The 22,241-nt window shown below is 45.3% G+C and overlaps 2 protein-coding genes across 2 annotated transcripts; both read right to left on the reverse strand.

Annotated features, from left to right (window-relative positions):
* Positions 1-2,578: 2,578 nt before the first annotated feature.
* On the reverse strand, positions 2,579-3,511 carry LOC142017458 (olfactory receptor 51G2-like). Its single transcript, XM_075002758.1, has one exon. It carries the CDS (start codon positions 3,509-3,511, stop codon positions 2,579-2,581), a length of 933 nt encoding a protein of 310 aa, XP_074858859.1.
* Positions 3,512-18,826: 15,315 nt separating this feature from the next.
* LOC142018075 (olfactory receptor 51A4-like) lies at positions 18,827-19,762 on the reverse strand. The gene has a single exon (XM_075003969.1). The coding sequence runs from the start codon at positions 19,760-19,762 to the stop codon at positions 18,827-18,829; it is 936 nt and encodes a 311-aa protein (XP_074860070.1).
* Positions 19,763-22,241: the final 2,479 nt, after the last annotated feature.

Here is a 22,241-nt window from a genome sequence, read left to right on the forward strand (position 1 = left end):
TAGAGGGGATCCTCAAGGAATCCAGTTTGAAGCACTTGGAAGAGGGGAAAGTGATAAGGAATAGCCAACATGGATTCACCATGGACATGTCATGACCAATCTGATTAGCTTCTATGAAAAGGAAACTGGCTCTGTGGACATGCGGAAATCAATGGATGTGATATACCTTGACATTAGAAGAGCTTTGATAGTCTCCTACAATATTCTTGCCCACAAGATAAGGAAAAATGGATTGGATATCAGAACTGTAAGGTGGATAAAGAGCTGGCTAGATGGTTGGGCCCAACAGGTAATGGCTCAATGAATGTCTCAGTGTCTGGTTTGTGGTTGGTTTCAAGTGGAGTGCTTCAAGGATCAGTTCTAGGGCTGATATTGTTCAACATCTTTATTAATGACCTGGATGAGGGGATGGATTGCACCTTCAGCAAATTTGCAGATGACACTAAACTAGGGGGACAGGTAGATACAGTTGAGGGTAGGAATGGGTTCCAGAGTGACCTCTAATTTGGAGGTTTAGGCCAAAAGAAATCTGATGAGGTTCAACAAGGACAAGTGCAGAGCCCTGCAATTGGAACAGAAGACTCCTAAGCATTGTTTCAGACTGGGGAACAACCGGCGACACAGCAGTGCAGCAAGATAGGACCTGGGGATGACAATGGATGATAAGCTGGGTATGCGGTAACAGAAGGCTGATGGCATATTTTGGTTCATTAGGGCTGTGTCTACATGGTAATCAGTCTGAGTGGAGAATACTAATGAAGTGCTGTGATGAATATGCATCAGCTCATTAGACTAATTCTCCCTGTGGCAACTTCCAAGTTGCAAACTTCAAAGCGCCATCATGCCATGTAACTGTGGGCACTTCAAAGTACCCATGAAACTTCAAAATGCCCTTACACCCACAAGGGGAGGCTGAGGAATTTGGGCTTATTTAGTTCGTCAAAAAGAAGAGTGAAGGGTGATTACATAGAAGCCTTCAACTTCCTGATAGAGGGCTCCAAAAAGGATGGAAAAATGGCTGGTCACACTAGTAACAGAAGGCAGAACAAGGAGCAGTGGTCTCAAGTTACAGTGATGGAGGTCTAGATTGGATATTAGGAAAAACTATTTCACTATGAGGGTGGTGAAGCACTGGAATACGTTTTCGAGAGAGGTGGTGGAATCTGCATCTCTGGAGGCTTTTAAGTCCCAGCTTGACAAAAGTCCCATCTGGGATGATTTAGATGGGGTTTATTCTGCTTTGGGCTAGAGGCTGGACTTGATAAACTCCTGAGGTCCCGTACAGCCCTAGGATTCTGTGTTTCTAGGATTCTATTAACTTCCTTGTTTGTACCAACGCTAGTTCAGGAATCAGCAATTTATATTCTGGGTGCAGGAACACAGGTTTGGGGTTCCTATTGTGCCTTGCCAGGTTTGGGGCTTCTACTGTACCTCTACACACCTCCCTTCCCAGGACAGAGGGAGGGACAGGGCTTCTCAGAAAGGTTCTAGATCCCTGGGGGCAGCATATCATGGTCATGGTCCAGCTCTCCTACCTTGGAGAGGGGATGGAGTCCTGGGTAATGGAGAGGAGCCAGGGAGTGGGACTTTGGAGGAATAGATGGAACAGAGGTTGGGAGCTTGGAGAAAGAGAAAAGCAGATGGAGTGGAGTCAAACAGGAAGAAGAGGGACAGGAGCTCTTGCCTCTGTCCCTATTTCACCTTTTGAATGGTACAGTGAATGGGCTGGGCTGGGGTAGAAGCAGGCTGAGCCTCTCTCAGGGAGCTGAGGACCATTTCTAACCCTTTCAAAGCAGCTATGTGAGCACAAACAGAGGGAAGGATAAGGAGGGAATGTGAGCCTAAGTCACTGGGAGAACTGCTGTGTGTCAGCCCCTCATTCCCAGGCAGTTCTGCTCTTCATCTGTGGGGAGTGGGCTCTGTCGGTGTGCGGTGCAGAGCCAGCAAGGGGGAGGGTGCTGTCTGAATGGCTTCTCCTGAAGCTCTTGGGTTAATCATGTTTCTGACATGGCTCAGTTGGAAGCCCTGGGCTGAGAGCTTAGAGGAAGGGTGGGTGTCTGTGCCCCTGAAATATCCTCAGTCCGCAGCTGGTGCAGTCCCTCTGGATCACACAGCACCCAGAGCATTAGGAACTGCCGGCACAGCCACTGCAGAACACCTCGTCAGCTTTTGCCTTTAGCCATGCTTGTTTGACCGGAGATGGGAAAGTGACAGACCAGGTGTCATCAACATCCCCTCCCTTTACTGACTGTACCAAGATGAATTCAAAGGTTAGAATAACGACCAATATGTCTCTTTCTGGGCCAACATCCCAGTGGTCCACTGGCACTCAGTAAACACAGATGCTTTTCAAAGGCTGCTTCCTGCCTTGGTGTCCTTACCCCATTGCTCTATCCTCCCTCTCCAGCCCACCACCCATTGCTCCAGGCTTTACACCAATGGCAGCTGCTCCGTCCAGAGTGGAAATCAGTAAATCACGTCATCTCACTTGTAAGAATCCAAGATGGAATAGGAGGCCTTTGCCTGTGTTTTTTGTCACCCATGTCTCCTGTACTAAACAGGATGTCAAAGGGACCCTTCAGTTGACAAATATCCTCAATATTTTTGCACGAAGGTGTTTGCTTTTCACACTGTATACGATGGGGTTCATCAGGGGTGGGAACATCAGGTAGACATAGCCAAGGAGAATCTGAAGCAGAGAAGAGCTCTTCCCAAATCTATGTAGCAAAGTTAGGCCAATCAATGGTGTATAGAAGACAAGGACAGCACAGAGATGTGAGACACAAGTGTTCAAGGCCGTAAGGCATTCTGCCTTGGATGTGATGCTCAGTACTGTTTTGAGGATTATCACATAAGAGAGGAAGATGAGCAGTGAATCCAACCCCTCTGTTAAGAGTGTGATATACAAGCCATAGATGTTGTTGGCTGTGATGTCTGCACAAGCCAACGTCATGACCTCTCCATGTATGCAGTAGCTATGGGTTAGGATATTTTCTCGACAGTATCGGAACCGTTTCAGGAGAAAAGGGAACGGAAACATTACGACTACTCCTCTTAGCACACACACCAGCCACATCTTGGCTAGTCTCTGTAGTGTCAAGACGGAAGCATATCTTAAGGGGTCACGGATTGCAAGCAGGCGATCAAAGGCCATCAATACGAGCACAGAGGACTCAATGCATTCAAGTGTGTGGATAAAGAACACCTGGGCAAAACAGGCATCAAGGCTGATCTCCCTAGAATTCAAGAAGAATATGCCCAGTGTTGTCAGCATGGTGGTTATTGATAAGCCAAGATCTGTGAAGGCCAACATGGAAAGGAAAATGTACATGGGCTCATGGAGGCTTGGATTTGTTTTTATAATGAACACAATGAATAAATTTCCTACTATCGATATTGCATATATTAAGCAGAAGGGAATAGAGAGCCAGAGGTAGGCACCTTCCTGCCCAGGTATCCCCGTAAGAAGGAACATTTCATACTGGAATCTGCTGTCATTGGTAGCTGCCATAAGGTACTAGAGAAGTCCAAAGAGTTCAGTGCCTTCCTAAAAGGAAAAAGAACAGGAGACTTAATGACAGGAGTTCAGAAACGATCAGCAAGAACATAGTCTTGGATTTGCACCCCCAACAGGAAGGCAAGCACTGCCAGAGTGGATCAGAGATGTAGCTCATTTAGCCCAGAGTCAATTGGACAGTTCCAAATGTCTTAAATGAAAGTGGAAGATGCCTTGCAGTAGGCGGCTATGAGCTGGCCTGCGTCCACTAATTAGACATTTTGGTGATGTGAATCAGGAAGTTTTAGGAACTTTCCAAGATATTTTAATCCAATCATCACTATATTAACTGGATTTTCTGGTTACTTTTACAAATATTGTCTCCCTCATATGCTTGTGATATGAATATGAATATGACGTAAGTCAAATGTACTTTATGCAAGAGGAATCCTGGAAGGTATCGTTGGAAAGGTTATCATTCAATGAATTATAAATATACTATTTCTATGTGTACGTTCCAGCTCTGCTACTTTGTCTGATACCCACTGTCAACACTTCAGGTTGCACCATGGAAAAGTTAAACAGGACTGATGATGTATCAGCCAGGACCAAGGAGTGTGGAGAAGCCTGGTATGGCCATTCTGCAGATGCTACAGAAAGCTCTATAGATGCTGTGATGCTACAGAGAAACCTGGTCCTGATTCTCCTCTCCATCCTAGACATAGGAGCCCTACCTTGTAGAAATTCAAAATCAGTCCAGTCAGGAACACATTCAGGGCAGGGGGAGGGGGAAGGCTGCTGCTGGTTTGCATGCTTTCTATTATTTTCATAGCACTCTCCCTTGGTCTGTTTTCCTTCTCTTTGACCATTTAAACTATACCTTGTAGTAGTTAACAAACCTATGTCTTGTTTATAACTCAAGTCAGTTTTTGTAATTTCTAACCAGTTGGCAGGGGGAGCAGGTTGTGCATAGCTTCCTCCACACTGAGGGAGAAGGAGAACTTTGTACAACTTTGGGTTTGGACCCCGAGAAGAATGGACGTCTCAGTGCTGTGGCAAGTCCATTAAGAGGAGCCCTCCCAGAGCAGATCTCAACGTTTACACTGTTCTGCGGTGGGTTTGGCCCTACCTCTGGGTACGCTGGAGGAGACTTAAGAATCTGACTCAGCAAGATAGAGTTAAAGCATGCCCAGGCTGACAGAAATGGTGGGCTCAGTATCTTTAGCATGTCAGGTGGCATCCCATGGTCCAACCCATCACACCTGGCCTTGTTCCTACTTTGTGGCTGGTGTTTCCACAGCCTATTTGAGAACTGTGTGAATTTACAATTGGGACGTTTGTACAAACACCCTTTCTGCATCTCCACTTCCAAGTGTGGCCTGTTATATCATGACATGGTGAAAACTGTCATTGTATTTATCTGTCTTGCATTCAAAATATAAACTACTGCACTAGGCAATGCAGTATGGGAAGGAGGTGGGCAGCTCTCAGTGTGGTAAAAACAGGTTTAAAAGGTATTTATAAAAGCTAAATACAGAGAAAGCCAAGAACCTTTGGCCATTATCTTTGAAAACTCATGGAGATCAGGAGAGTTCCTATATGATTGGGAAAAAAGTCAAATTTATTGCCAATCTTTAAAACAGGAAAGAAGTACAATCCATGGGAACTGTGAAGTGGTCAGCTTAACATCAGTCCCTGGAAAAATCATGGAGTGGATCCTCAACTCTGAGGCACTTGGAAGAGGGAAAAATGATCAGGCATAGTCAGCATGGATTCACCAAGAGCAAGTCATGCTTGACCAAGCAGGTTAGCTTCTATGATGAAGTAAGTGCCTCTGTGGACATGGAGAAATCAATGGATGTGATATACCTTGACTTTATCAAAGCTCTTGATCTAGTCTCCCACAACTTCCTTGCCCACAAATAAGGACTAAGGATTGGATAAATTGACTATAAGGAACATAAAAAGCTGGCTTAATGGTTGGTCCCAATGGGTAGTTATCAATGGCTCAATGTCTGATTGGAGGTCGGTTTCAAGTGGAGTACCCCAAGATTCTGTTCTTGGGCCTGTTTTGTTCAACATTAATGACCTGGATGAGCAGATGCTTTGTACCCTCAGCAAATTTGTAGATGACACTAAACTAGGAGGTCAGGTAGATACACTGGTGGGTAGGAAAATGGTCAAGAGTGACCTAGACATATTGGAGGACTGGGCCAAAAGAAATGTGATGAGGTTCAACAAAGACAAGTGAGGAGTCCTGCACTTTTGACAGAAGAATCCCAAGCATTGTTACAGGCTGGGGACCTACTGGCTAAGTAGCAGTGCAGCAGAAAAGGATGTGGGGATTACAGTGGATGACAGCCTGGCAGTGAGTCAAAAGTCTGGTCTTGTAGCCAAGAAGGCTCATGGCATATTGGGGTAAATTAGGAGGAGCCTTTCCAACCGATCTAGGGAAGTTATTATTCATCTCTATTGGGCACTGGTGAGGCCACATCTGGAGTATTGTATCCATTTCTGGGCCCTCCAGTATAGAAAGTATGTGGATGTATTGGATGGGATCCAGCAGAGGGCAACCAAAAATTATTGGGGGCCTGGAGCACATGATTTATAAGGAGAGGCTGAGACACTTGGTCTTATTCAGTTTGCAGAAGAGAAGACTGAGGGGCAATTCAATAGCAGCCTTCAATGTCCTGAAGTGGGCGGGGAGGTGTCTAAAGAGGATGGAGAGAAACTGTTCTCAGTAGTGATGGAAGCAGAACAAGGTGCAGTGGTCTTAAGCTACAGACATTTAGGTGTAGGTTGGATAGGAGGAAAACCTATGTCACCAGGAGAGTGGTGAAGCACTGGAATGCGCTACCTAGAGAGGTGGTGGAATCTCCATCCCTAGAAGTTTTTAAATCTCAGCTTGACACAGTGCTGGATGGGATGATTTAGTTTGGGGTTGGTCCTGCTTTGGGCAGGATGTTGGGCTCGATGACCTGAGGTCTCTTCCAGCCCTAGGATTCAATGATTATGTGACACCATCAGGGGCCCTGCCTCCTCTAGCCATATAAAGTTTGGTACACATCTGGCAAGTTACAAATCTAACACAGACAGTGGGGGAGGGATTTGCATCACAAATGGCAGAACAGTGCAAACACTAGGTTTGCACTAATGTCTATATGAGCCTGTAAATAATTTCATGCTCATATAACAGCATAAACTACATACATACATGTTCCTGCACCTCAGCCCTACTCTCTAATGAAACACAGGTCAGTGATTTTGTTCTTTTATGGCACTTTGGAAAGTTTTCCTCGGGTATTGCAGGGGGACTGCATTCATTATCTGAAATGTAAGGGTTATGGAGAGCTTCTGGTCAGTTACCAGGAGACAGTATCATACAATTGCTCATTGATCAAAGAGTTAACAGCACGAGCTCCTTGAAACAGTATTTGAGTGTTTCGAAAATATTTAATAACCAAATGCGTTGCAGCAATACCTCCTTCCTATAGCGATTCCAGCAACACAGCTGCTGGCTTTAAATAGCTATGCGTGTCATCGGCATTTGGCTCACTAAGTGAGCACCACAGGAAAGATAAGAGAAAGCATAGAGCTAAAAGCTGGGAAGAGCCAATTTATCAGTTCCATCCACATTACATGAGTTGTTCAGCCAGCGCTGAGCAGCTCTGCAGATATGGGGGCAGCTATTGCTGGGAAGCACTTCAGAGTGTCAGGCTTAGACACTGTGAGCAAAATCTGTGACCTTCAGACTGCATAGGTCCCCATCAAAGTGGACAGGTTTTGAAGTCAGAGAGGTGCACACACAGTTGTTTGAAAACCCTCTTATTCAATCCTGTTGTTCAGTTTAAACAATATTTTGGTTCAGGGCGGCTGGCTGGTCATTTCTGTCACCCATAGTCATAGAATCCCAGAGGGAGGAAACACAGGTTCATAACCCATTTAGATCTCCTGGGGAACCACAGGCAAACTGCTGTGTGTTGAGGCCCAAGGCCCAGTCTGAGGGTGGGAAGATGGTAGGATTCTTCACCAGGAGAGTGCAGAGCGTGAGGCCCGACATCTGGCATTCACAGACCAGAGAGAGGGCAGAGATACTGGCAGCCTGTGACTCTGAGGGGTATACCTATTCAGCAGAAATGCTGGAGTGCTCCTTCAGTCAGGAAAGAGAAATACGTCCTATCAGACCTGTGGCCACAGCACAATGCAGCCTAGAATTCCTGCCTTCCCAATTGCGACAGACTATAAAATCTGTGAAACGGATTTGCTGGTTACATTTCTAAAGGAAATGCACTGTAGGCAGTTTGGGAACCAGTCACTGATATTCTGTGGGGCCTTCTATTGCTCATTCCCCGGCAAGAGTAGGCCCAGAGCACACAGCACCTCAGGAAATGGGGCCTACTGGGAAATCCTCACCAGAACATCACAGTTTTACAACTCAAAGCTCACCTGGAATGTCAGATTTCTGTGTTCTTAAATAACACACTGAGCAGCATGAGCAGATGCAGGGGCAGGATTCCCAAGCAGCTGTCGTTCCCTGCCCTCCAGCCCTGTCACTGACTCACTCTGACATCCCAGCTGAGACCCCTGCAGCTGCACAGAACATCTGCATGTGGAAACAGCTGGCAGCCTTTCCCTGCGCTTCACTTCTTAAAGACAGAGAAACCTGCCAACGTACCCAACTGCTGCTCGAAGGGGAGCTGCTGACACCGGAGGTCTTCGCCCTAAAGGATGAGGCATTATTGGTGAGGTTGCCCGGGCAGCAGGCAGTGTGTGTTCAGATAAAGAGGCCACGGCCTTTATGAAGCATACTGGTACGTTCCCTTGAGGGCCAGCTGGCCATCAGGGAGCTTCAGAAGCTTGGCTTTGTGTGCACCGGCTTTAACCCCCTCACAGCCAACAGCAGACTGCAGGAGACCAAATCACAGGGGATGGGTGGTGATGCTACAGAACTGTACTGCAGCGCCTGCCCTGCTGCAGGCTCGTTTTCCGAAAGGAGGGCATGTCAGCGCTGTTCCTGTGGTTCCAATTAGACCGATGACTCCCTCGAGGGAGGCTGAGTGATAAGATGATGCTGTCAGAGGTATGATCTTGCTGAAATAAAAGAATAGGGAATAAAAATAATGAAATAAGACCAGATTTCTCTCCAGTCGCCCCGTTTCCTGCATTACACACCCAGGGTGCAAGGCTGCCGCAAGGCTCTGAACATAGAAATTGTCCTCAGATTATTCTAGAAGAAGTCCCCTTCCCTTCTCCCTTAGGAATGAAAAGGGGGTAAGGAGATAACAGTGGTTCCCAAGGTTATGCAAAAATCTCATGATCTGTGACCCACCCACAATATTTGTGCCTCCACTACTGCTTCAGGACCCTCTCCAGCTCTATGGTGGCACAAGTTCATCAGAGATGTGTTACCCAGGGCCTGCCACAGTAACCACTGCCCACAGGATCTGAGGATGAGGTCACTGCAGAGAAATGGGGGGTCTGCACAGAGATAGGAAGGCTGGTTAGAGTGGCTGATAGGCACATATCCCAGCCAGAGACTAATTAGGGAGTTTGGACTTTCCCATTCCCAGAGGGCAGCCACTGACTGAGCCATTGACTAAGTCAGTGTAAACTTCATTTATGTAACACCGGAGAGGCAGAGTACAACCTCCAGTTTCTGTTAGAGACTCAAGCAGCTGTAGCTTCACAGCATTACAGCAGCTGAGCTTTCAGGAGAAAATTATCCATATTTGATGAAAACTCCCCTAATAATGGACAAAAAGGAAACATTTTAATTTGGGCGAAAATCTGTCACAGAGGGGGAAAAATCCTCTCTCATTTCTAAATTAACTCTAGCGCCAACCCTTGAGACCTTCTCACTTGTGCAAAAAAGACCACCCCTCTTGGTGGCAACACCAGGCTCCCCATGAGCCTTCCCCATTCTGCTGGACCTGGATGTCTGTGAGGGTGGCTCTGCCAGCTCTGGAAAGAGGAATCCCCTGGAAAGGCTTCTCTGCAGCAGCCCATCTGTCAGTGGAACAACTGAACAACATAAGAGTGGCCTTGCTGGGACAGACCAATGGTCCATCTAGCCCAGTGTCCTGGTTGCTACAGGTACTCCTGAGGGAATACCCAAAACAGAGAAATTATCAAGTGAGCCATCCCACGTCATCTGCTCTGCACTTCTGGCTGTCAGAACTTTGGTGATAACTCAGAGCCCGGGGCTACATCCCCGACCATCTTGGCTAGTAGACATTGATGGGCCTGTCCCCAGGGGCTTATCTCATTCTTCTTTGGACCAGTCAGCTTCTGCCCTTCACATCATTCTTTGGCACTGAGCTCCAACTCCCACGATTAGAGCAGTCCCAGCAGGTCAGAGCTACTGCAGCTACACTGTGCCTCCCCTCCTGAGACCTCAAACCACTGCACAGGAAAAACTAGTCCCTTCCAAAATAATCTGAGCCTTTTATAGGCACCATGCAGAGTCCAGGGCATCTCAGCTAATGGCACTGTCCCTATAAACACCATCGGGGATCATTCTGATATGATAGATATGCATGGAAAATTTATGATTTGCACAGTACGTTGATCCTACTTGTGTGTGTTATTTTGTATCAGAAATTATGAGTATTGACTACGTATCTTTACTAGAAAAGTAGTTACAACAGGGCGAGATCCTCACAGCAAAATGCTTCCAGACTAGACAGTCGGCTGTGAAAGGCCTTCTCAGGGCATTCCTAGAATCATAGAATACTAGAACTGGAAGGGACCTCAGGAGGTCATCAGATCCAGTCCTCAGCCCTCATGGCATGACCAAATACCACCTACATCATTGTTTCTCAAACAGGGGTACACATACTCTTGGGAGTAAATGGCAATGTTACAGAGGATCCATCTAGATATTTTCCTAGTTTTACAACAGGCTACATAAAAAAACATCAATAAAGTCAGTACAAGCTAAAAGTTCATTCAGACTATGACTTCTTTTTCCCGCTTCATACGCCCTCTGCTGAAGTGTAAGTACAATATTTGTATTCCAGTTCATTTATTTGGCAACAAGATGGTAGAAAGTCTGCAAGTTTTCAGTGATATTTTTACATTTTTGGAAGTAAGAAGATGTAAGTGAGGTGTAACTTGGTGGTATGCAAAACAAATCGGACTCCTGAAAAGGGCACAGTAATCTGGAAAAGTTGAATGGCACTTGTTTCAAGACCTCAGATTACTTTAAGACCTTGTTTCTCAACCAGTGGTACACGTATCCTCAGGGGTACAGTAGAGAAGTTTGACGGTATTTATAACATTTTTTGAAAAAGAGGTTATTTATATGACAAGTTTGAGAACTACTGATCTATATCATCTCTGTTAGATATTTACCCAACTTGTTCTTAAATGATGTTCTTAACCTCCATTCAGTGATGGAGGTTCTACAACCACCCTAGGCAATTTATCCCAGTACTTAACCACCCTGACAGTTAGGAAATTTTTCCTAATGTCCAACCTAATGAACAATTAGGGGAAATAATAGCCCCTAGCTTATCCCCGCTTGGTGAGCCTTCCAGAAGAACCTCAGGACAGCCTATGATAATGACTGCTCTGACTCAACAGGGCAGGTATGAACAACTGTGCAACATGAGACAATATATGTCCTTAACCATATTCCAGCAAGAGTGCAAGGTGGGGGAGTTGAGAAATTGCCTCTTTTCTCCTGCCTGTATTTGAGTGCCTTAGGGAAGTGAGGTCTGTCTAGTACCCCACCGAGGTGAGGAAACTACATCTTGGTAAAACCATCCACTATATCCTGCACACTTCCCAGAGTCCCGGACTTCCATAGCGGAAGGGTATTGATTGCCTCATCTACCTGGATCACAGCAGCCCCCACTGCAGAGTTGCCCACTCTGAATGGATTGCTAACTCACCAGCAGCTGTCTGGAACTGCAAGCTTCCACAGAGCTGTTGCCACTTGCTTCTGAACTGTCAGAGGAAGTCTCATTTTGGTATCGCTGCACTTCAGAAATGGGGGGAAAAGCAATTCACAAAGTTCCATGAAAAGTGACCTTACACAGGCAGAATTTCTTTAGCCACTGCTGATCATCCCATACTTACAGAACAATGCAGCCCAACTCTGAGCTTGTTTCAAGGAGGCAGAACTGGCGTTCCACAGTGTATAAGGCATCAGATGCAGCCAGCCTCACCACGTTCCTCCTCTCCAGTGTCTCACGTTCATATATTATGTGTCCTCCTTGGCATCTTCATCACTTTCATGGCTGCTTACGTGCTGCACATACCACAGCACAATGTGTGAGGTACTCACAATGCTTGCCACAACAGCTTTAGGCTATATGGATTCCATGCTAGCCTTGGAAAGGTGTCTGCATGAAGATGAAAAACATCACAAAAACACTTTTTCCATTGCTCTCCAAAAGAAAGTTGAAGGAGACAAGTGCACTATGGGATGCTGATGATACAAACCCATAACAATGAACAGTCATATTTTGACCAGTCAGGCACTGGGACAGAAACTCACAAGACAACAGAGAAGAAGGAACTGTTGCATAGATACTTGCAGTGCACTGCTAACACAATTGAAGCTGTCAGTGCACTGAAGATACACTCCATCAACTTTTCCTGCCAATGTGGATATACATCATTGACTTTCTAAAATCAGGTGCTAGAAAATCAACTTTAATGAAGTCAAATTAATGCCATAGTGTAGACATACCCTTAGACTTCATATATTTTTATGGCTACGTCTACACGTGAACCCAACTTCGAAATAGCTTATTTCGATGTTGCGACATCGAAATAGGCTATTTCGATGAATAACGTCTACACGTCCTCCAGGGCTGGCAACGTCGATGTTCAACTTCGACGTTGCTCAGCCCAACATCGAAATAGGCACAGCGAGGGAACGTCTACACGGCAAAGTAGCACACATCGAAATAAGGGAGCCAGGCACAGCTGCAGACAGGGTCACGGGGCGGACTCAACAGCAAGTCGCTCCCTTAAAGGGCCCCTCCCAGACACACTTTCATTAAACAGTGCAAGATACACAGAGCCAACAACTAGTTGCAGACCCTGTATATGCAGCACGGACCCCCAGCTGCAGCAGCAGCAGCCAGAAGCCCTGGGCTAAGGGCTGCTGCCCACGGTGACCACAGAGCCCCGCAAGGGCTGGAGAGAGAGTATCTCTCAACCCCCCAGCTGATGGCCGCCATGGAGGACCCCACTATTTCGATGTTGCGGGACGCGGATCGTCTACACGTCCCTACTTCGATGTTGAACGTCGAAGTAGGGCGCTATTCCCATCCCCTCATGGGGTTAGCGACTTCGACGTCTCGCCGCCTAACGTCGATTTCAACTTCGAAATAGCGCCCAACACGTGTAGACGTGACGGGCGCTATTTCGAAGTTACTGCCGCTACTTCGAAGTAGCGTGCACGTGTAGACGCAGCTTATATATGAGTGAAATTAGGTTTTTGACTTTGCATTTATTAATGTTGAATTTCATCTGCAATTTTGTTGCCTAAAGACCAAGGGGTTTTTTGTCTCATGCCCATATGTTGCCACCTTTCTGCATACCCCTTTGTCCAGATCATTTATAAATATGTTGTACAGGTGCACTCCAGTACAGATCTTTGTGGGACACTACTGGTTACTTCTCTCCATTCTGAAACTTAACAGTTCACATCTGTCATTTGTTTCCTATCATTTAACCAACTTCTAATCCAGGAGAGACCTTTAATTCTTATCCTATTACCTCTTACTCTTCCTAAGAGCCTTTCATGAGGGATCTAGTCAAAGGCTTCCTTAAAGTCCAACTGTACTATATCTTCTGGACCAGCTTTGCCCACATTTTTGCTGCTCAAAATATTCTAATAGCTCAGTGAGGCATGATTTCCCTTTGCAATATCATGCTGACTTTTCCACAATAAAATATGTTGATATACTTGTCTGATAGATCTGTTCTTTACTATAGTTTCAGCCAGTTTACTGATGCTAGGATGACTGGCTTGCAAAAGCAGGATGGCCTCTGGCGCCTTTTTGAAAAATGAGCATCACATTAGCTATTTCCCAGTCATCTGGCACAAAGGTAACTGGGAAATAGCTGGCGGGTTATATACACCGCGTTTAGCAGTACTGTAATGTCATATTTGAGCTCTTTCAGAACTCTTGGTAGACTGCCACCCTGTAACGGGGTGTACCAAGCCCACAATGACCAGGGGGTGGGAGCCAGGCTTTTTGGGTAGAAAAGGCCTCACGCCTAAGGCCCTGCTGAGCATGCTCCTGCTGCAGCCCAAGTGTAAAGGCCAGGGAGCCCATTCAGTTGGGACTGGCCACCTGGGGAGCAGTAGCTCTCACCACGGACTGGGGGCAACATTCACTAGAGGTGAAGCCATGATTGCCTCAGGAGCAGCCGCAGCAACCGCCCTCGGAGCAGCACTCACAGCAGTGGAAGCAACAACAGCAGCAGCAGCAATCTGGGGAGACGCAGGCAGAGCCAGGGTAGGAAGTAGTCCAGGGCAGGGAACCTGGAGGGCCCCAGTTGTGAGCTCAGTGTGTAGTAGTGAGCTGAGCTGAGCTGGGCTCACACGCCTGCCACCACCCAGGCCCTGGGCTGGAGCTTGGCAGAGCAGGAGGGCCCAAGCTGCCCTACCCCCACCTCCCTGCAACCCTGGGGCAGGGAGAACCAGGGCCGCTGAGGCCTGACTGTGAATATTAAGCTGCACTGCCCCAAAGTGCAGGGACAACTATGGCTGACTTTGTCTGTTAAGCCGCACTGCCCCACACACAGGGGCAACTCATACTGACTAGGCCACTGGGCCTCTGAATTATGACGAGGCTGCTAGGCCTGTAAACTATAAATAGGTCACTTAGGCCTGACCTTGGTTAATAGGCTGCATTGCCCCAACGGCAGGGCAACTCATACTGACTAGGCTGCTAAGCCTGTGAACTTTGACTAGGCCACTGAGGCCTGACTTTGGCTATTAGGCCTCACTGCCTGAACCTCAGGGGTGATTTTGTGCTGACTAGGCTGCTGGGCCTGTGAACTTTGAGTAGGCACCAGAGAGCTTTACCTAAGCCATGCAAGAACAAACAGGAGACAACAGCTCATTTCTCAGATTGCATTGGTTTCATTGCTGCTGGAGTATAATCCCAGGGTAATACTGTCTTGCAATGCACAAATGTCTGTGAAGTGTACGATCATGACAATGGGTTGCTTCCCTCTTGATGGGGGAGAGATATGCCACAGCCTTTGTACACAGAGCTGAGACCTTCCCCAGACACATTACTCAAAACAGGCTGGTGAAGATAAAGTATAAAACAAGTTTATTAGCTAAAAATATGGACCTTAAGTGATTACAAAGTAGACCAAAGAGATGAAGACACAGAGTGTAGCAAATGTACTAAACTGCAATTGATGCCTATCTAAACCTGTCTTGTGAGGTGGTATTGCAGAAGTTCTGGTTTGCTCAATATGCCACAGCCTAAATAGAGTGCATTGGAATGAGCAATTTCTCACTCTGACTGATGATACGAGCAGACATCCAGGTTTTCATGCATGGGTTTGAAATCCCTTTAGACTGGTGACAGGTCTTTTTCCCATTCAGCTTCTGTTCCTTGGGTGTTTCTAGGAGACCTTTCTGTGGTGAGTGAGGCCAAGAGGCAATAACATTCACCACCTGATATGGTTTTTCTGTAGGACAGGAACACTTTGTTTCAAGGCAAGTTCCCAGGTCCAATTGTGGAAAAATACAGGTACCAAAATGGAGTTCAATGTAACGTGTTGTTTTCACATGCCCCGCTGAGCCAAAGCCGCCTTTACTCTTAAACTGGCTCTAATCTTCATAAAAAGCCAAAGTTCTTCCATAATCTGTGGTCTTCTCTGGTGACCCATCAGCATAGTCTAGCTTCACCATTGCTGTGTCTGAAAGGATATTTATGTGTGTTATCCACAGTAAGCACATTTGAAATAGAGATGCACAGTCAATAGCCATCACTTCAGGCAGATAAGTGATACAAGCACACAGATAGAATATTCATATTCAGCAAATCAAGGTTTTACCAATAACAGCTTACAAGACGTGTCTTCTACCAAATGCTTCATGATTATTCTTACTACTCTCAAGACCTCTCATAGCCATCAAATGTAGCATCTCTCTCTACTACTATTCTGGGATACCACTTCTATAATGTGTTACCCTGTCTAATTCATACTCTGTAGGGATTCTCCTTGATATGCAAGTCCTCCACTAGACAGTATTAAGTTTCCTTTTTTATAGGTTAGTGTATTTATGATTTCACCCCATTATAATATACAGCATTTCACTTCCATCGTGTTCTTCCAGTTGGATGTTCCATCTGAAACCTTTCAGAAGCTGGTGTCAGTTCATGTTCTGTGACTGGCCGATGTCACTATGCAAGAAATTCCCCCTAGCATTCTACGTCCATTTTCTCAAAACTTACGAATTACCTAAGTTTATCTATGTCATCATTCCCTGGCCTCAAGACTCATGCTAACTAGTGAATCTAATTGCTTACAGTATAAAAAGCTGCAGGTTCCATGAATTAGTGCTCAGTATCATAAAGAAGAATATGATGCAAAGCAGTGAAGTTGGCCCACTGCATCAGAGCAGATCTGAATGCCAGAAGGCACAATTATGATCACTTAGCCTATGTCTACACCGGGCAAAGTAAGTTAATCACAGATACGCAATTTTAGCTCTGGCAGTTACGTAGCAAATGTCAGCATATCTACTCTTGGCTAACTTAGCTGTCCATACTGGGGAAGGTTGACGGCAGAGTTTCACGGAGTTTAGACGTAGAAAATCAAAGCCCAGAAGCTTGACCATGAACTGGTCAATCTTCCGAAGTACTATGGACATAATCTTAGTCTTCCCACTTGTATAGCACAGAATTACCCCCAAATGAGTCCTTGAGCAGACCTGTTAGAACAATCTCCTGCCTTGATTCAATAGTTGTCTGGGTTGGAGAATCTACCATGGCCTTTGACAAATTGTTGAAATGGTTGATTACCCTTATTGTTAAAAAAATACACTTTAAGGCCAGGCTGAACATGTATGGCTGCCATTTTGAGCCACTGGATGCTGTGATAACTTTCCCTGCTACACAAAACAGCCTACTGTTAAAGTTTGTTTGTTTGTGTTTTTCCCCATGCCAGTACTTAACAGGCTGTGATCAAGGCACCCCTTCACCTTCTGTTCATTAAGCTAAATAGATTGAGCTCCTTCTGCCTATCAGTCTAAAGCAGGTTTTCTAAAATTTTAATCATCCTGTGGATCTCCTCTGACCTCTCTCCAATTTATCAGCATCCTTCTTGAACTATAATTACCTGAAATGGATACAATATACCAGCAGTGCTCATCCCAGTGCCACATATGCAGGTAAAGTAACTTCTCTGGATCCCGCTCGAGATTCCACTGGTTCTGTCATTCACAATACACCAGTTATTTTGGCTGTAGAACTACACTGAGTGCTCAAGGTCACCTAATCATCCACTATGACCCCCCCAAGTCTTTTTCCCATTAGCATATGGTGACCGCATGCATTTTGAAAGTGCCGCTTTCGAAACGCATGCCGCCCATGTAGATAGGGGCCTTTCTAAAGCAGCCCCTGGACTTTGAAAGCTCCTTATTCCCAAAACCAAATGGAAAAAGGGGGCTTTCAAAATCCAGGGAGGGGCTTTTCAAAAGGCACTTGTCGACACGGGCGGCATGCATTTTGAAAGCGGCCCTTTCAATATGCACATGGATGCCATTATGCAAATGAGGTACTGCATATTCATTGCAGCACCTCATTAGCATCTGCTGAAGTGGCTTATTAGCATGACCCTTCTGAAAGGCCGGGGCTAGTGTAGCTTTGGCCTCCCTGTTGGACTTAAATTCAAAGAATCTGTGAATCATGAGTGACAGAGGAGGAATCACTTGATGATAACCTGTTCTGTTCACTCCCTGTGGGGCAGCTGGCATTGGCCACTGACAGAAGAGAGAAACCGGCATAGACAGACCTTTGATGTGACCGAGTACAGCCATTCTTATCTTCTTAATCATTGTCCTGAGTGGGTCATGTCTTGCTAAACTTCAAACAGTTGCTACTCTGAATGCTAATAGGTACTAAATAAAGATATACACCGACCAAACAGAATGGAGATTCTCACAGCAAAACCAGGATATGTGGTGTCTTTATACTCTAAACCAGGTTGCTTTTTGTCTCATCCCAAAATTATAACAGTTGTGGAGAAAATAAAGAAGGAAGGGTGTGCACAGTCAGCCTGTGGACTTCCTTGCCAGAGGAAGTTGTGAAGGCTAAGATGGCAACTCTGTTCAAACACAAACTAGACAAATTCATGGAAGATCAGTCCACCAATGGCTCTTAGCCAGGTCGGGGAGGCATGGTGTGCCTAATCACTCTTGCCAAAAACTGGGCAAAGGGCAACAGTGCATGGCTAACTTGGTAATTACCTATTCTGCTGACTGACTCTGGAACACCTGGCACTACTAATTTTAGAAAGACAGTATAACAGGCTAGGTGCATCAGCATATATAGTGGGGACAACAGGAAGGAAGCCTGGGTCTCAATCTCCTTGCAATGCTCTTGTGTGTCAGATTCTCACTGACCCACACAGCTCTGCTCCACTTTCGTAGGGAAGAGGCTTAGCAGGTATGAGCTGTTCAGAGTCATCAGAGCCAGTGGGAGTTGGCCTCCATGTTTTTCCTGGGGCTTCCGTGGAAAAACAAGAACTTGGCTCATGGTATAGGGAAAGGGTCAGTGTCTGTGCTCCTTAAATAACCCCTAGCCACAACTAGTGCAGCCTCCACGGATCACAGAAGACCCAGAGTGCTTAGGAACTGTCAGGACCGCAACTGCAGAATCACTCTGCAGTCACTGGATGTTTTACCAGAATTTCTTAGTTACTTTCTGTACAGCTGTCATGACTAAGCTGTACAACAAGATAGGCTGGCTGTCACTGGAAACAGCACCCAACACCATATCCTTTCCAGATTGTATCAACAGGAAATCTGAGGATGCAGAATCCATGTACATGGTCATCCATGGGCCAATATCCTACCACTTCTTTGGATCTTCAATGAGCACAGTCACTTTCTAAATAATTTTGCCTGTCTTGGTCTCCTTCCCCAATTTGCTGTCCTCCTTCATCAGCCCCTCTCCCATTGCTCCAGGCCTTAGATGACATTGGTATTTCTCACAACAGAATGAAGATCACTGGGTCATGTGGTAGCAGATATAAGGGCCAAGGATGGAATAGGTGGTCATGGCATGTGTTTACTGTCTCCCATGTCACCAGAGTTGGAGAGGGGTGATGAACAGACATTCACTTAGTGAACACCCTGAGGATCCTCACACGAAGCTCTTTGCTTTTCATGCTGTACACGATTGGGTTCATCAGGGGTGGCACCAGCAAAGCTGCATAGCTCAGGATACTCTGAACCAAGGGAGAAGACCCCCTCCCAAATCTGTGTAGAATGGACAAGATGACCTCCGGGGTATAGAAGAGCAGGACGGCACAGAGGTGGGAAACACAAGTGTTCAGTGCCTTGAGGCTGTCTTTGAGGGATGCGATGCTCAGCACAGTTTTGAGGATCATCACATAAGAGAGGAAGATGAGCAGAGAGTCTAAACCCATTGTTAAGATCTGAATAAACAATCCATAGACACTGTCGATTCTGGTGTCCGAACAAGCCAACTTCATGATGTCCTCGTTCCGGCAGTAGGAATGGGAGAGTACATTGTCTCGACAGTACTGGAACTGCATAAGGAGGAGGGGGAATGGGAGTATTGTGAGAACTGATCGTAGCACACACACCAGGGCCATCTTGATTATTCTTGGCAGGGTTAAGATGGAAGTGTATCTCAGTGGATTACTGATGGCAATGAAGCGGTCAAAGGCCATCAACAAGAGCACGGCAGATTCAGTGCATTGAAGTGCAGCAATGAAATACTCCTGGGTAATACAACCATAGAGGCTAATCTCTGTAGAATTAAACAAGTATACACCCAGTATTGTTGGTATGGTGGAAAATGATAAGCCAAGGTCTGTGAGGGCCAACATGGAAAGGAAAATGTACATGGGCTCATAAAGGCTTGGTTCTGATATTATAATGAACAGAATGACTGAATTTCCTACTACAGAAATAGCATATGTTATGCAGAAGGGGATAGAGATCCAGAGTTGGACATCTTCCTTCCCTGATATCCCCACGAGAATGAATATTGTATACTTCAATTTGGTATCGTTGACAGGAGACATAATGTTCTGAGCAGGGTTGAGGAGTTCTGAACTTTCCTACCTGAAAGGAGAAAGATTAAGAGGTTAACTGGTGTTCAACAAGACACCTTGCTGTTGTACTTGAGTTCTAGAGACTGTAGAAGTTCAAGGAAGATCAGCAAAATGTAGTCTTAAATTAACAGCACCGAAAGGCTTTCCCAGACTCAGCACAACCTGTAGTCCTTTCAGCCCAGTATCCAGACACCAGTTCCAATTCTGCAGAGTAAGGTAGAAGAAACCCTGCAGTTGGCAGCTGTGAGAAGATGAACCCCAAGAAAGTTTCACTCTTACACCCACCAGTTAAGCATAGTTTGGTTTGGACCCCTTCCAAAGTATTTTTTAAAATAGTCGCTACTCTACTCACATTTTCTGGTTACCCGTGTAATAATCCAGTCTTTTTTGAATCCTCAAACCTCTTGATCCCGTTGATATCTTGTGGCTGGCAGTTCCACAGGGTATTTAAGAACTGTGTGACCTTGCATTTGTAATATTCACACTCACACTCTTTCTGTTGCTCCTCTTCTGACTGTGCCCAATTGCATCATGACACGAGTGTACACATGGGGGAAATAGAATTTGTATTTTTCTTCCCTGTACTGAATATGTTCATAAGTGTGCTTCATTACAGGTATGCTACTGAGGATGCAAATTCTTAGGGCCAGGTGTTCAGTTCAGTATCGTTTTCTTCAACAGCAGGACTCCAGATATACATATGTAAATTCAGTCAAAACCAGCTCTGTTAACTTTCCCTTCCCAAATGCTCCCCGCAATGCCCTCTGACACCCAAGAAAGCATCTGAGAGACCCTGAGATGCTTTGTCTTGCTAGTAATGACTGAACCCAAATAATTTTATAATCTCTAGGCTTCTTTTCATCATCACTGAAACTACATCCTTTCCCCATGCCAGTATCTGTAAATATCTGGCATGTTATCTTTTAATTTGTTGGGCAAAACTCAACATGGTTTCTGCAAAGGGAAATCATGTCTTAGTAATCTACTAGAGTATTTTGAAGGAGACAACAAAGATGTGGACAAGGGGGATCCAGTAGATATAGTTTACTTCAATTTTCAGAAGGCCTTTGACAAGGTCCGTCGTGAAAGGCTCTTACATAAATTAAGTTGGCATGGGATAAGAGGGAAGATCCTTTCATGAATTGAGAGCTGGTTAAAAGACAGGAAACAGTTAGGAATAAACAGTAAATTTTCAGAACGGAAAGGGGTAACTAGCGGTATTCCCCAAAGGTAAGTCCTAGGACCAATCCTCTTCAACTTATTTATAAATGATCTGGATAAAGGGGTAAACTGTGACGTGGCAAAGTTTTCAGACAATATTAAACTGCTCAAAGTAGTTAAGACCAAAGCAGACTGTGAAGAACTTCAAAAGCATCTCACAAAACTGACTGATTTGGGAACAAAATGGCAAATTAAATTTAATGTGGATAATTGTAAAGTAATGCACATTGGAAAAAATACCCCAAACTATACAAATAGTATGATGGAAATTAATTTAGCTGCAACTAATCAGGAAAGAGATCTAGGAGCCCTCAGGGGTAGTTCTCTGAAAACATCCATGCAGTGTGCAGCAGCAGTCAAAAACCAAACAGAATGTTAGGAATGATTAAAAAAGTGATTGAGAATAAGATGGAGAATATCTTACGGCCATTACACAAAAACACAGCATGCCCGCATCTTGAATACTGCCTACAGATGCAGTCACCTCATCCCAAAAAAGGTATATTGGCATTAGAAACATATTCAGAAAAGGGCAACTAAAATGATTAGGGGGTTGGAACAGGTCCCATATGAAGAGAGATTAAGGAAACTAGGGCTTTTCAGGTTACCAAAAATGAAACAAAGTAGAAAATATGATAGAGGTGTATAAAATTATGAGTGGTGTGGAGAAAGTGAACAAGAAAAAAAATTCACTTGTTCACATAATATCAGAACTAGGGGACGTGAAATGAAATTAATGGGCAGAAGGCTTGAAAGAAATAAAAATAAATTCTTCACACAGCAAACAGTCAGCCTGTGGAACTCCTTGCCAGAGGAGGCTGTGAAGGCTGGGACAACAGGGTTTAAAAAAAGAGCTAGATAAATTGATGGAGGTTAGGTTCATTAATGACTATTAGCCAGGATGGGTGAGGAATGGTGTCCCTAGTCTCTGTTTGTCAGAAGCTGGAGATGGATGGCAGGAGGGAGATTGTTACCTGTTCGTATCACTCCCTCTGGGGCACCAGGTATTGGCTATTGTCAGCAGAACAGGATACTGGCCTAGGTGGACCTTTGGTCTGACCCAGTGTGTCCATTCTTACATTCTTTTGTTTATATGTAAATTACAAGCTGACACAGAGAGCAACTTAAGCTGGACAATGGACAGGTTGGCATCACCGAAGTGTACATAGTGCAACACTAGGTTAGTGCTAATAAGTAATTGACTATACGACTTATTTCAGTGAAGCAC

Source organism: Carettochelys insculpta, chromosome 1 (assembly GCF_033958435.1).
Source record: "Carettochelys insculpta isolate YL-2023 chromosome 1, ASM3395843v1, whole genome shotgun sequence".
Classification (NCBI taxonomy): domain Eukaryota; kingdom Metazoa; phylum Chordata; order Testudines; family Carettochelyidae; genus Carettochelys; species Carettochelys insculpta.

Coding starts and splice junctions, on each gene's coding strand:
- LOC142017458 (XM_075002758.1), bottom strand. CDS start 3,511: ATGGCAGCTACCAATGACAGCAGATTCCAGTATGAAATGTTCCTTCTT.
- LOC142018075 (XM_075003969.1), bottom strand. CDS start 19,762: ATGTCTCCTGTCAACGATACCAAATTGAAGTATACAATATTCATTCTC.